Raw genomic sequence first — 15,278 nt, 5'->3', positions numbered from 1 at the left:
CAGTTGTCCCAAGATTGCTTTCTTGTAACACACTTGCGGGGAACTGCTAGTGCAGGAGGAAGTTCCTGTCACAGCTGACATGGTTCAAGCTAAGACTGCCTGCAATGCCACTAATAAACTGAGTAAGCAAAAGCGCTCCAGTTTGCTTAGGGTGGGTTACAAAACCACTGCTCTCAGATTTCAGATGCAAGATATGTAAAGCTCAGACCTTTCTGAAGGACTCGCTTTGAACCACTGCTGTCCAAGTGACAGACTAACACTAAAAACATTCTTGATGCCACTAATTTTTGTAAGTAAGTATGACAGCGGTTTCTTCCTCTTTCCTGCACAGGAAGGTAGAAGAGGAGATACAAAACTAATAGAGGAAAGTGAATAGTAAATAGCAAATCCAGTATCTTCCACTATGGGCTCCACAGCCAGACACTTAATTAGCTGTTATTTCACTTTTCAAAAATATACAAGATCTGGATTTGTGAAGGTCTTTCTATCTTCATGAAAGAAGCAGACTATCAGACTGTACAAAGAATCCCTTTTTGTCACAGATGAGCATGTTTATGTTATTGGTATCAAAGAAAAGTCTTGGTAACTTCTAATACAATTTTTTTTACTGAATAAAAGCTACCTGAAGATAATGTTGGAATACGGCCCATCAATATAGAATGATGTGCAACGGAGACATCTGTCTCTTGAGTGTCCCAACCTTTAGCTTATGATGCCTGTGACTTTATCTACATGCATTACACCATTCCCTGTGTCAGTTTTCCACGGGAAACATAAAAGCTACACTTTGAATGAAAGGCCATCCAGTTCTTTAGAGATGATCTTATCTGTCTGAAGTCTTTTCATTGAGCACCGGAGCAAATATTCACAGTGCACACCATGCACCAGAGACTAGTAACCTCCTCTTTTCTCACCCCTCAGTATTTCATTTCCATACGCTGCACTCTATTTCGACATTTTGTTTCTGTTCCTAGCCCTAGATGTAGAGAAAATAAGGACTTAAATAAGTTCGACTGCATTTGCAAACCACTGGCACATAGCCTATTGATGAGATGGATGAAACCACCAGAAAGGACGTAACCAAATCTGCTCCAAAAAGGTACTATTTGAACCAACAGAGTTAAGCATGCATATGCGAAGGCTTTTTCTTCACTACAGGTGCGTCACAAGACCAGAGCCCAGTGCTTAATCAGGAAGCTCGATCACTGACAGCTGCAAAGATGAAAGCTGTAACAGTTATCCAAACTGTAGAAAGAGCAGGACTTCAGCCCAGATACACTCATTGCCCAGTCAGAGCGCCATGAATTGAAAAGCAAAGCACTAGAAGAATAAACACGATAACAATGTGTGTGGAAAACAAGAGTCACTACCTAAATGCAACAGTGAGGAGCAGTAAAACAAAAAACCAACCTTGCTAAAGATTCTTATTTTTGAAGAGGAAATCAAAAAGATTAAATAAATTCAGATTCAGGATTTCTTAGCAGTCAATCTACATGTTAGAGAAATGAGGCAGTGAAAGGCTTATCTAGCATTTAGAGTCTTTACTTTACATGAGGGCATGCACCTCAGCTTGAGAAGAAAGGGCCTCAGGTTAAAACCACTGCATAAAGCAGGGTTGCTGCAGCTTGGCAAGTATTCTTCATGGCACAAAGTAAAATTTCTACCATTCCCAAATCACTGCAATACTTAAAGACAACAATTTCAACACATATTCAAGCAGTAAGTCATTTCAGCAGTTTCTTATTTCTATGAAACAAGTTTCAGAATTGAGCACTAGGAGAAGAGCCAGATATTCTGGCAGAGGCTTGTAGTGTGGAAAGTCACCTCAAGAATTTTTCTGTCCTACACCATAGAAGGCGGAGACAATACCAATCATCACCGCAGAAGCAAAGGAGAAGTAAATGTTAGTAAAATTTAACAGATTAGGTAATGAATATAGGTATGCTATTGTTATTTAACTTCATAGTTACTCTAACAATAGAGAAAATAGTTGCAACACAGTCAGCTGTTGTTCCTCAAGTCCTGAAATGTAATTAGTACAGGGGTATGGTTTGGATCTCCTGCACAGAAGCAACAAACCTGTAACTGAAAAGTAGCGCAGTTGTTACTCTAGCTCTCTCTTATGAAAGAGGATTGAGCTAGTAAAACTACTGACCCATTTTTTAGGAAGAATGAAGCTCATCCTAGAGTCCTATTCAAAAGGCTTGCCTACAATCCAGTGCTGCTCAAGCAATAGCTTGACAGTACTCCATGCACTCGAATTCTAGCATCACAGAACAGTCATTACACACAGCCCTCAAGTAGTCAGTCCTTATACACACAAGCCCACTTTTCAAATACTGCTGCCGATCCCCCAGAGAGAAGCTACAGAGAACTCCATACACACACGCATTTTTATTTTAATAAATAAAGCTTTACAGGCTCAGGCTTTTTTTTTTTTATAATCACATATACAGAACAGAAAAATGCCTGACCAAGTAACATGAATTAAACAACTAACCCTGGGAAGGAATGCATGCCCTCTGTAACACTGAAGACCTTAACTAAAAAGGGATTTCCCATCGGTAGCGTAGTAATTTACTTCACAGATTAGACAACTTGAAAGAGATGTGGCCAAAGCAAAGACAGCGACCCTTAATGGACTGCTTGTCCTTATAGAGCCATAACAGTGCAAGTAAAGCCAAGAGCCCAAACGCCTCCATTTTCTAGTGTCATTTCTGGATGAATATGTATGTCTTCGCATCCTTTAAGCAATACATTCTAATCACAAGTAGAGAGACTAAGCACAGCAGGTATGCAAAATTATTCCATTGAAGAATAGATATTGGATGACACGGTAATGTTATATTTCAAGATTTTAAATTAGCAGATGCATTTGCATCCCCTTTAGTATGGCAGTGGAACAGATCCCACCTTCTCTCATAGAGGTTTAGTCCAAAAACTTCCTGTTGGCATTAGCACCAAAGAGAGCCACTCTGATTTCTGGCATCATCTGTTGAGAAAGAGTACATCAGTTACATGCAACCGGCAATACAATTGCTGTACGTTCCTCACTTGGGGCACTATGTGACAGCCAGGTTATGCTTCAAAATTAAGAAGTTAATTCATTTGAGTTTTCTGAAGCCTTTAGCTGATCAGATTGCCAGCTACTCTATAGACTTAAAGGATTACCTATACTACAGCATAAGAAAGAGATGCCAGAGCTAGTTTTTTCCACTAAGGTACAACAGGTCTCAGTCAAAGTTTCTAGTACTCAAGCCAGCTTCAGTAATTCAAGTTAGCCTCAACACTTCTACATCTTGACTGCAGTGTAGTCATAACAAGTCTTTCAGTATCATAATTTCTAGAGTTTTATGCTCATGCTTAATTCAAAAGGGATCATTCTGGGAAAAGCCATGTTTGTTGTACAGAAGCACAAACAGTAGGTAATTTGCTTCTTTCCCTTCAAAAATAACTTCTTACTTGTCATCCACATTGAAATCTGAACTGTCACAACAGTGTGTGGGATAACACATTGCAAACACTAGGATTTAATTACAAGACAAAACTAGTTAATTATACCTCATTCACCTTGGCTGTTAGAAAAACTCACCTGCTGAGCTACAAGGTCCAGACGACTTTCCAGGGTATTGGAAACCTTAATTTTACCATCGCTGTTATAGATTTCAACACCTCCAGCACTAGAAAAGGGAAAAAAAAAAGTTTTTTTGATCATGTCTTAATAGGAGTCAGCATAAAGTGATCCAGTGAGGCAGCAGTGCAAAGTATCTTTGGAGTTATCAGAGACCACAGCTACATACAAGGGCCTTCGTTAGCATGATCTAAATACAAGCAGAGCTATGGAATGTGTCACTTAAACAGCTTCAGACTCCGTATTTTATTAATAGACAGCTTTCAGATTTTGGAATGTGAGGAAGAGTGCTAAAAGTGTTTGCTGGCCCATACGTAAAGATAGCTGACTATCAGAATATACAGCTTTGTGCCATGTTCTTTATCATGCTATATGGAAATAGAGCCTTGCAGACATAGTAGACACAAACTCCATCCTGCAGCACCTTATGACTCAGTTTGCTTCATCTTGAGAAAGAAAGCATGGCTACATCCATATTCTCTCTCTTTAAAAGACCAGTAAGTTTAAGTTTCTACCAACAGTTATTCTCTACTTCACTACTGCGAATCAGGCTGGAGGCTGCACAAAACTTTTATTGACATTTTTATTGAGACAGTGCTTTTCTGGAGGAAACTGCAGAGTCTCTGCTTGATTAACACAAAGAAGTCCTAAATTCCACTAGAACTGCAGCAGACACACTGTGGGGAGATGTGGCTTGAAAAGTTGCATTACGTTAGAGCTCTGTATAAAAGACTCCCATTTCCCTTACATGTCCTCTGGCAGGAAGTTGTCTTGGTCAATGTGAATATCCACTTCCCTTTTGGTGGCATTTTTGTAGATGGGAATGCTCTTCTGTACAGCAGTCTAGGATACAAGATAAACCTCTAATTAGCATTGACAAATGCTAGTGCACCACTTGGCATGGTCACTCAATCATTTGTAGTAATAAAATGAAAGGATGAGGCCCCCTCCCTTTTTTTTTTTTAATTAAGCAAATGTATTTCAGTATGGCTGTTGAGCCAAAACCAATTATTATTTTTAATATTGTAGCAATGTCTAAAGTTTCCCAAGCTAATATCCAAGGAAGCCAATGATCCCCAACTTGACAAGCGTACTTGTTCTCTTACATTGTATCTGCAGCTGAAGTGCAGTAAGTAAAGCTTGTTTTCATGTCACACAGATGAGATCTGAGCTGCAAATATTTGCAGTCAGGTCCCAGGCTTTGTGAGCAGGATACTGTCAAACTATTCCAGGTTTCTTACCTTAACCATGGGGAGATCCTGTTTCCTGCACCGAACAACTATTCTGGGCTCAAGCAGCTGGTAGAATCCCTGCACAAGATAACCATTACAGTATCAGAAAGTAAACATTTTAATTGTCTTAGAATTATTTAACACCAGGAAAGGACAGGAGCTGATCAGTTTGAAAACTAAAACCTGACAATATTAGCTTCTTATTTAGTTCTTTGCTCGCAAGTTCACCTCACACAGACATTCTGAGAGGACAGCGCCTGTATCTGGGAAAGAGCCTACAACTATGTTTCTTTGTTAGCTTCGAGTTTGGAACTCAAGTGCAACTAAACGTATGTATCATAGGATTGAGTTGCCTAGACAATGTATATGTATACATAAGGATCATTGCTTCTAAGTAGACTGAGCATGCAGCCAAGCTGACATTCTCCTATGCAGCTCTTAGAGAAAATATGCAGTGGTTTCAGATGCCCATTCTAATAATTCCTGCCTTGCAGTTCCTGTAGTAATCCATGAGAATAGAATAGGTAGGTTTAGTTACAGCTGGAAGTGACCTAACAATGATCACCGAGTCCAACTGTGAGTACTGATGAGTACGGGTCCCTCACTGGATCAAGTATAATGAGCCAAGACAGATGTGGCTTGCAAGAGTGAGACAGGTTTGTCTGATGTACAGCAATACCAGACGTAGGTGCGACAAGGAAATAACACTGAACGGGAAGCAGAAGCTGGTTGGAAACACTGTTAAGAAAACTACCATCAAACTGCGGACAGGACAGCTGGCTTCTCTGAGTTTATAGTAACAGGACCAATTCATACCAGAAGGTGGCACTAGTGGCCACACGACTGACCCTGGCCAATGCTTACTGGATTTTCAGTAGTTAATTTCTGGGGCAAGAGGACGGTATTCTAGCTCAGCAAAGCTTTGATTTCTGCTTTGTATGTCTGTAACAGATGCATGTCATACTACAGTAAATTTGTCAAAGCCAGGACTTACAGCCAGGACTTGACGAAAAGATTTTAAAAGCAGATAACTATTGACTTACAGGTTTGGAGAAACAGCTTTTGCCAAAGGTGCGTTTGATCCAACTAATTACTGCAGAAGCTTAAAATGTGCACCCTAAACGTGCATGTTACAGTGTATGTGCATGCATCTGCAGTTATTGTTATAATGGAACTGCTGCTTGGTACACCAGGTTTTACACCTCAAAATAAGCTGCAGCCTTATCTGCTCAGAATCCAAGACTGAAAGATACAGCATAAGTGATGTTTAAAACTCAAAGATCAGCCAGCCAACATTCAATTTAGACTTCAACACAACTGCAACCTCCAGTGGGTTATGTTTGAAGAAAGACACTTAGGAGGATGGGGCTGTGACCATCTATTTGTTACAATTTAAATATTTACCTGTAGAACTAGTCCATCCAGCAGTGTCTGGTACCTGGCAGTATCCTTCACCACCTTGGCAAGTCTCTGCTTGGCCTCATTCAGCAAATCCTACATTCAGAAGAAATCAGATCAGCAGAGCCCATCTGTTTGGCATTTGGTTTCATGCCTACCAACTTTCTGTACTCCTATTATAGCTATCACACCCTGCCAACACGTAAACGTACACTCCAGCTGGTGTTCATCCAAGCTAGACCTTCATCTCTGTGCATGGCACAATACCCTTTCCAAACAGTTCCTTACTCCCTGCCCTGATCTGAACCCATTATAGCCTGACAAGAATTCCTTTTTCATGAAAAAGGGAGCCCTCAGTAGTAAAAGGATAGTATTTAGAATATTAATTCAAACAAATAAACTAAAATAGTTTGTAAATCATTACCTAACGTAAACTAATAAAGTTGCCCAAATAACTAATTTTTCAGCTTTGTGGTTAAGCAAAGAAATCTAATCTATCTTTTTATCAAACAATATTCAGGTTAGATATTTTTTAATTGTAAGTAAATGCAAGTTAAAATTTAAAAGTCAGAGCTTATTTTTAATTTGAAGTAGCTGGGTCTGATTATCTTTATTCAGCAAATCAATTTCAGACAAGATTGAATTTTTTAAAAATTTGAGTCAATTCAAACACAGCTCCTAGAACAGAACCATCATAATTACTTCAGATAAAGAAATTGTATGAGTTAGTATAAACCTTTCTTTACTGTCCTGCCTCATAGTGTTTAAAAGAAGAGCGCATGTTAACACAATCAGTACTAGGATATAAGGCTATCACAATTTAACGTCACAGGACAATAGTTATATTGTCCACCCTAGAGTAACATAGCATTTCTGGAACTGCTCATCTCTCTTGTTCATGAAAGAGGCCATAGATCTGACAAGGGAAGAAAGAGCTAGCAGCATGTGACTTTAAATGTTTTAAAATGAGGAAGAGGGTTATGCATTACTCAGAAGCATGAGGTTGAGTCAGCTGATAGATGAGGAAGAGATTACCCAGCAGAGACTATCACAATAGAGTTAGCTCTTTAGCCTCCCACCTTCCTCCTTTCTGTGAATACAATCTAAAGTTCAAAACCAGGTTTAAAGAATCAACAAACTTCTGATTTTCTTCTGCTAACTCCCCTTTTTCATGGTAGCATTAACTCGAGCAACTTTACCCAATTTTTTATTTTTGACTTCTACAGGTCTGGCAGCTTTTCCAATAGCTCAATAGCACCATCTAGCAGAATATGGAACATACAAACTGTTCCTGAGACGGGGTAAGAGATAATAGGACACCTGCAAGCTGTATAATGAGCAAGAATGAGAATACACTACACTTGGTGTAAGATAAACATAGTAAGTCCAAACTAAGACTAAACGTAGCCTGCTCTAGTCAATGATTACTCACCCTATATGTCAACACACAGACTAGTCACCCACTAGAACAAGAAGCAAACCTTTTTATATACTAGGGGCCACTAAAGGAGACGGAAAAACCCAGTTAGTGGTGTTTTAAGCCTACTTGCTTAAGCCATACCAGATTTAATACATAAATGTTCTTCAGGCAAACGGAACTCGAAAGTTCTACCATCCATGCAAGAGAGAATTCCTGCTCTTTAAAAGAATAAGCTGTTGTCCAAATGATAGATATAGCGCTGCCTGCAATGTTCCTGGCAGAGAATTGTGTTTCCCTAAGAGCGGGTAATAGAAACTATGAAAATAAGCTAAAGCAGACTACTGAAGCTGAGCCTTAATGACTTTTCAGAGCTGCTGGGAAACCCATTTTTGTATGTTGAAGCAAATGCCACTCAATCACAAATTATATTTTCCCTTAGAGAATGGTTAAGAACATTTCCTAACAGATGGTAGGAATAGAACCTCTGTGTCTTTACCACAGAGATACTCACTGCAATAAGGTCATCCCTTGCCTTGAGGACCTTCAGTCTTGCCTGATTCATCAAGTTGGACATCTGGCTGCAAGTTGCATGATAAAGTTGAATCAATCCATCAGACTTTGACAGAAGAATTGCAAGATTTGACTAAATACTTTACATTTAAAGATAACAATACTACAACATGTAATAAGAAAGCCTGCCCACCTGTTTGAAGCTGTTTCTGAACTTGCACAAATGATTAGAAGGTAGAAGCCCGTCCTTCAGTAAAGACCCACCAAAACTAAACCCAACTTGAACATTTGTCCTAGAGTAACAGACCAGGGCAGAGTTCTAGGCATTAACTTGAAATCTGAAAGATTCTTTCACCACACTTACTAACAGTTATACTATTTATTGTAGCTCACCTTTGATAACTTCTCCCCAGGAAAAACTAGAAACGTATAATTAAAACTACATATATTGGCTACAATGTGCCTATTTGCCAGGGAAAAAGTGTTTTGTATAAAATTAGCAATAAAATGAGAGCTCAAGCTCTAAAGTCAGCCATCTAACCTAAGCAACTTACATTTTCTTTTGCTGTTCAATTTGTTTCTCCTTCTTTTCGTAATACTCCATGATTTTCAGCCTCTGTGTCTGAACAAGGCGACCCTTCTCAATGTTGAATTCTTCTTCTGCCTATAGTAAAAATTAAATAACTGAAGTGGAAATTGATTCCATGGGCTGAAAAAAACAGAATCAAAATGAAACAGCCATGCTTTCAGAGCACATTCATAGGTAAGCTAGGATGATACAATTTATGGTTCCATATAAACAAAACATTTCAACCAGTACTCAAGTCAAAGAGAGTTCAGGATGTCTTCTGCTGAACTATAACATTGCTAACTAAGACACAGCTTATTTTATCATTGACTGACATGATTTTCCTTGCAGTATTTATTCCTCAGGCACAAAATTACCAAATTTATATATTATATACTGTTAAGCAAAACTCATTTTATCTGAGCTTCAGGTCTGTTTTGGTTTTGTAGAATTGGTCTCCTTTCTGGCTACAAGAGTTTCTACCTAAAACAAGCTACTCAGCCCTCAGTGTCCACAAACTTCATTACTTTAGGCAATTCTTACACAAGGAGAGTGACAGTATAGCTATTTTTTTTTTCTAAAGCCTAGCCAGACAGCATGTGAAAACATATGGCAAGGTTTCCTATTTATACTGGAGAACCCAACCTCAACTTCTGACTTTTGTTTGCAAACCATCAGGAACACCTGCTTTAGTGTTGATTAAATAGTGTTTTGTAGATCTAAATGTTTAAGGAAGATTAAATATTATTAGTAACACATATGCTGAGTCCAATGCCAACAAGATATTTCAGTATTGGTATAATGAAGACTGTTAGGGTTGTAAGGCACCATTAATCCTTCTTTAGTAAACGTCTATATTCTATTACCAGGTTAATATTAAACTCAGTCTCTTGTGGCTTAACCTAAGTGAAGAATTCTGCAAATAATTCAACTCATGCCTTAAATATATAGTTATGTTTTAGTTCCTCAGGATACCTACTAAATCACATCTAGAATTAAGTCTGCAGGTGGCTACACAGGTTTAGGTATAGTTATGAACCTGCTTACAAAGAAACTTTCACCAACATAATTCAACCAGTTTATCTTTTATCATTTTGTACATGTATGAACGCTTGTGCAAGATTACTAGCATTATTGCTTTAATTTACTACTAATCTCTCTGCCTTAACACACTATGGAAGTAAAGCAAAAATTAAAAGCAAACCTTACAGTAATTGCTTCTTAAGACAAACCTTAGTAGAATTCATAATTATGCAGAGAACTCCTTTAACCCTCAGTGATGCCAAGTTATGTATAGGAGGTGGGGGAAGGTGTTCCACTTCATCCAGTCTATTCACATTACCTCTCAGCTCTCCTGACTGCTTAAAAAAAATGAGTGACCTTGCATATGAATAAATTTATGTCTTAGTTTGAGGTAAAACAGAACCAATTTTCTGATTTGTAATTTTACTTTTTAGCTGGGCCTCTTCTAACTGACTAAATTCTGGAATTAACAGCACATTGCTCAGAAACTGTTCACTCTGAGAGTGGTAAGACCTGATTATACCAAGGAACGGTGTGCACAGAGGCTCTTGCTTAGACTTATTGCTATAACAACCAAGGTCAGCTAACTTTGCTGCTTGCCCCGTTAGAGGGTTGGAAGCAGAGAAGCGTAGAGGGGTCCCACCTGCAGGGAGGAGCAGACGGGACAGGTGACCCAAAACTGAGCAACAGGGTATTCCATCCCATATGCATCACGCTCAGTATAAAAGCTGAGGGATCAAAGGGGCAAGGCGGCTCTGGCTTGTTTTTTCTTCAATGGCTGACATCTGAGGAGGACCCTGTCTGTTCGTCTGCCTTTGATCGCGATCTGAGCATTCCTGACTCTAGTTCCAGAATTCAGCTCCTGTCCATCGCTGACTCCAGTCTGGAACTTTCCCTGTGTCTGCTGGTGACACGATCGTCATCCTGGGAGCTGGATACGGTTTTGTTTATATTGTATACGTTTTTTCTTTAATTTTTATTATTCTATTATTATTTACTATTTTCTTATTTATTATTATTTCATGAAAGCAGTTTAGTTCTTTTTTCTAAACTCATAAATCTCCTTATCTCTTCCTCTCCTCTCTGAGGAGAGAGGGGGGGAGGGCCATCTGTTGTTCTGATTGGCCAATCCGGCCAAAACCACAACAATTTATATTTAAGAACCACTAAGAAAACTTCGACCAAAAAATAGCTCCAACTTGTTTCGGTTTGTCAGAAGTTAACAAATACTAACTTGATTTGGTTGCAATATTTTTTGCTATGTAGTAACTAAACGTGAAGTAAGCTGTAGTTTACAGAAGTATTGTAGGACCGCTCTGACTGCAACTATCTAAACAGGATGTCAGATGCAGTTTTCCTTTTGACGTCAGATGCAGTTTTCCTTTTGCACTCACTGACATTGAACTCCCATTTTTACCTTTGCATCTATTTCTTCAGCCTTTTCATTGGCTTCCTGCTCAATGAAAGCCATCATATGCTTGATCTGTAACGAGAGAGAGAAAAGAAAATATTCCCTGTTGGAAAGGACTTTGATGAGAGGAAGCACTTATATATTTGTACACTAGGCCTCTCTGTATCCATTTACTAATTAATCTAGTGTTGTTTTTCAAGGAAAAATAATTGAGCATACAGGTCAAAGAGGCCATTCATCTTAACATAGATTACAAGGAAATTAGATTTTTTTTGTCAAGTAAGTCTATATAATGCTGTTTCACTGGCTGTCATTAGAAGAACGTACTTTAGATATGCAACTATACCAAACAAACCCCAAAACAAAGGTAAATTTATATAAATGTGAGGCTGGGTATCTTCATTCTTCACTAGTGAGAACAACTTTTTTTCCCCTAGGATTAGTAGAAAAAAATTTAAAAATCCTCACACAGTTAAAAGTAAAGTAGCCTGTTTGTTATGACATTCAGATGAAACACGGAAGATTAACATAGAGTCCCTGCTCTACATCAGGCATAGATGGCATCTGAATGAACCTGGGCCCTTCCCACTAGATAACGGGTGAAGCAAAGCAAAGGGCTACTGACCACTCTGGTCAGATCTGTACAACCAAAAGTTTCTTTACACACCTGAGAAATCTTTCTTGAAAAAAATGTAATAAATTCTGTAAAGATTTACAAGGTCATTAAAAAATACTGCTACATGGTTCAAGTCAAAAGGACTTTATAAACTAGTTGCATATTAGTTTGGAGGAGCTGGGGAAGGAGACAGATAGCAGCGCTAGTTGATCAAGACCATATCAAGTATATCACGTGCTGCTTTAAAGCCTGGAATACACTAATATATTCTACTTGAAGAACCTTTTTGAAACCACCTAAAACCACTATAAAGCTCGGGTCCAACAGCCTGAAGACAAGGAAAGCAATCTGAGTTCTGCTTATTTATCACATGTCTTTCTGCGACTAGGCCTAAGTTTAGGTCCACGTTTGGGGCAGACCATAAGGACTTATGCCCAACCAAACTACAACTTTGAAGAGGTGTAGCCATTTCCAAGGGCAGATGGAGTGAACCATATATTTGAGCGGACCATAAAAGCCGACTGACTTTTTGCTTGCACTTAATGATGAAACACATTTTGCAGACAACCTGGTCTGAACAAACTTGCACGAAAGATTCTATTTATACAACCTCATGTTAAATGAAATATTTTAAGATATTAGATTTAAGATATAAGAAAGGTGCCAATGTGAAAACTGAGCTAGCGTGCAGAACAGCACTATGCCCATATAGACGAAAAAAACCAGAAGTGAACAGACAAGTGGAAGATTTTAAGCATGTGCAGTGGAAGAAGTGAACAATATCTACATCCTCAAAATCAAATCAGCATTTTTTTCTTTTAGTTCTAGTTTTAGATCTACCTGCACTTGTGAAATGACAAGAGACGTATATAAAATAAAGACATTATTTTGCTGAATAGCCTATTGTTGAAGGAGACTAAGAACTTTTGTATGGCAGTAGTAACCCATACGTTACTGAGACACTTCCTCCAGTTTGGTTTGGTTTCTGAATTTTGGAAAAGTACTTTAAACAGTTCCGAGTGTTCAAGAAATGTCCTCTGCATAACGAAGACGAATAAGGTGGAAGCAAGCTAATATGGCATCCCAGTCTGGTAAGACTGAACAGTGTTATTTCCTTCAAAATCTGTTGTACTGAAATCCCTTTTTGCTTCTCATAGAAATGAAAAAAAGATCCTAAGTGACACTTTCACATCGACAAATAGGTTTAGTTTTAATAACGCTTACAAAAAATATGTACTTTTAAATGAGAGATTAATTTTAAATGAAGCTAATAACTTTAGCATAGTAGTATTTCCTATAGTAGTACTATGATTACCCTTTCCATGGGAAGTTCTAGCTATTAGACTGGCTTTAACTAGAAGCGACTAGCCAGATTAGATGGAACAAGCTATTAAACACCTTTGACAGAATAAAGCAAGTAAGCCTATCAATGGGAAAAATTTTTAATTAGAGATAGTTTTCAAAATGAAAACTATTCAAAGTGCCATGGCAAGTAGTTAAGAATTCAGAGAACCAGTTGGCAAGTTCATACCAGATTCATATACATGCAGAACTGTCATGCCATCAGCATCATTCTCTTTTCCAGTTAACAGGATCACCCTAGGCTCAGGTGTGTAAAACAATGACAGGGAAGTTGCAGATATGAAACGCTATTAGCATATTACGTATTTAGTATATCAACAGATCCTGAACTAACCTTTGAAGTTCAGGTCCGTGGTGGCTGAGCAAGACCACCCCAATGTCAGCTTTACTATCTTCATGGAAGAGGCAGGAAAAAACAATTAAGTTTTGTGGATAAAAGGCAACAGAATGTAATGTTACAATTTCCCTTTTGCGGAAAGGCAACCTACTGGTTTTACTTTCAATGGGATGCTTCCTTGCCAAGAGACTATGTTTACTGAATGAGAAAGTGAGACACAAAGCACTTACGATGCAAAGGACAAAGGGAACTTGGCTGATCTGCTCATCACCTGTAGGAAACACCACGGACCAGTGGGGACTGGACCCGTGCAGTCTTTAACACAGCACGCCATTTTCAACCCAGCTCAAAGCAGCTTTTTTAGGCAAGGGCAGTGTTTACTGTCAATAAGGACAAAGTGTCCTGCCTCAGGAGGAAGTGTCCACAGTCAGACTTCAGGGTTGTAAGTTTCCATTGCAAGAGAAGCCCCGGTTGCACTACTCTGCTTAGGATATAAAAGTGAAAAAGGCATTTGAGAATGTTGAATAGCCTACGTAAGTTACAGTTAATTAGATGTAGTATAACTATAAGAAAAAAAGAGACGGAAAGTCCTTAGAAAGCGACATCTAAAAAGACAGTACTTATCTAAGACAACGTATTTCTCTGCCTTAAAGTGCAATTAAGTACTGTTGATAGCACAAAGGCAACTCATTATAATCTGCTATAGTATGTCATCAAAATGCTTCAACAAGGTTCCCCATGGGTGGCCAATCAATCCTGCCAGGGAAAAATTCACCCTCTTCAGAGACTTCTCTTTCTCACTAAGCTTCCCAGAGAAGATCTTTCCCCTTCACCAACCCTTGCTTTCACAGCGGAGCACCACCGTGCCGCCCGCAGGCAGGGAGACCCTATTCCACAACTCAAACGTGAATCAGCCGCCGCTGGCTGCAGCCGCTTCTGCCGTTGCGGGGTCCAGAGCGGCCACCACCCCTCCCGCTCCGACTGGCCTTTTACCAGCCGGGGGGGGCTCTTCAGCTCAGGCACACCCGAACCCCACACCTAGCACAGCTTCAGGGCAAGCAGGCTGCCTCCTCCGCCGCCTGGGCCCAGCCTTCAGTGCCTCTCCTCACGCCGGGCCCGTCCTGTCAGCTCCCGACCGGGCCCAGCGCGGTGTGGAAGTGGCGCCCCGGTCCCGGCCCCGCTCCGGGCCCCTCGCGTTCGGGCTGGGGCCCGCGGCCCTACCTGCTTCTGGACGTCGGCATCGCTGAGCGCCATGGCGGCGGTGGTGGCGGTGGCGGCGGCGGCAGCGGCGGCAACGGGGCTCGATGGACGCCGGTTGGGGCCCTCGGCGAGCGCGAGCGGAATCAAATCCGGTTCGGGTCACAGCTGGTGCCGCTGTCGCTGTGTCACGGCGCCCCGCCCACCGGTTCCTCCGGACCAATAGAAAACTGAGCTCTGGCCGGAGTCACGGGGGTGGGTCCTTGCGCGCGGCAGGCTGCCATCTTGTGGCCGCGGTTGCCGTGAGGGGTGGAGGGGGTTGCACCACCCCTTCCTGCCGCGGGGAGTCCCGCTTCGGCCGGCCGGCCGGCCTGGGGGGCTTCCTCCGCGTCTCCCGCCGGCGGCAGCCGCTCCGGAGTGAGGCCGCCGGGTCCGGCCGGCTCTGCCGGGCGGGGGGAAGCCTCGGGGAGGCGGGGGGACAGGCCTCGGGCGTCAGAGTTCAGCCTGAGTTCAGGGAGGGGAGTAAACTTCCCCTGGCATGTGGTGGTTTTAAGGGTTTGCTGGTAATGTCTT

General features: G+C 40.6%; 1 protein-coding gene across 1 annotated transcript; it reads right to left on the bottom strand.

The window, feature by feature from the left end:
- Positions 1 to 2,375: 2,375 nt before the first annotated feature.
- Positions 2,376 to 14,883, bottom strand: ATP6V1E1 (ATPase H+ transporting V1 subunit E1). Its single transcript, XM_063359318.1, has 9 exons — positions 14,730 to 14,883; positions 11,200 to 11,265; positions 8,746 to 8,855; positions 8,193 to 8,259; positions 6,268 to 6,357; positions 4,873 to 4,941; positions 4,380 to 4,474; positions 3,593 to 3,680; positions 2,376 to 2,992 (listed from the first exon to the last, which is right to left on the bottom strand). The coding sequence occupies exons 1-9, from the start codon at positions 14,760 to 14,762 to the stop codon at positions 2,930 to 2,932; spliced, it is 681 nt and encodes a 226-aa protein (XP_063215388.1). The 5' UTR covers positions 14,763 to 14,883; the 3' UTR covers positions 2,376 to 2,929.
- Positions 14,884 to 15,278: the final 395 nt, after the last annotated feature.

Source organism: Chroicocephalus ridibundus, chromosome 1 (assembly GCF_963924245.1).
Source record: "Chroicocephalus ridibundus chromosome 1, bChrRid1.1, whole genome shotgun sequence".
NCBI lineage: Eukaryota > Metazoa > Chordata > Aves > Charadriiformes > Laridae > Chroicocephalus > Chroicocephalus ridibundus.
The sequence above is the reverse complement of the archived record's forward strand: the minus strand, read 5'-3'. Positions and strand labels throughout refer to the sequence as shown.

Excerpts from the sequence above, each read along its gene's own strand:
- ATP6V1E1 (XM_063359318.1), bottom strand. The coding sequence starts at position 14,762 with ATGGCGCTCAGCGATGCCGACGTCCAGAAGCAG. Across the intron at positions 8,260-8,745 it reads ATTGAACAGCAAAAGAAAAT|CCAGATGTCCAACTTGATGA; the intron begins GTAAGTTGCTTA and ends TGCAACTTGCAG. Across the intron at positions 4,942-6,267 it reads TGGATGGACTAGTTCTACAG|GGATTCTACCAGCTGCTTGA; the intron begins GTAAATATTTAA and ends TATCTTGTGCAG.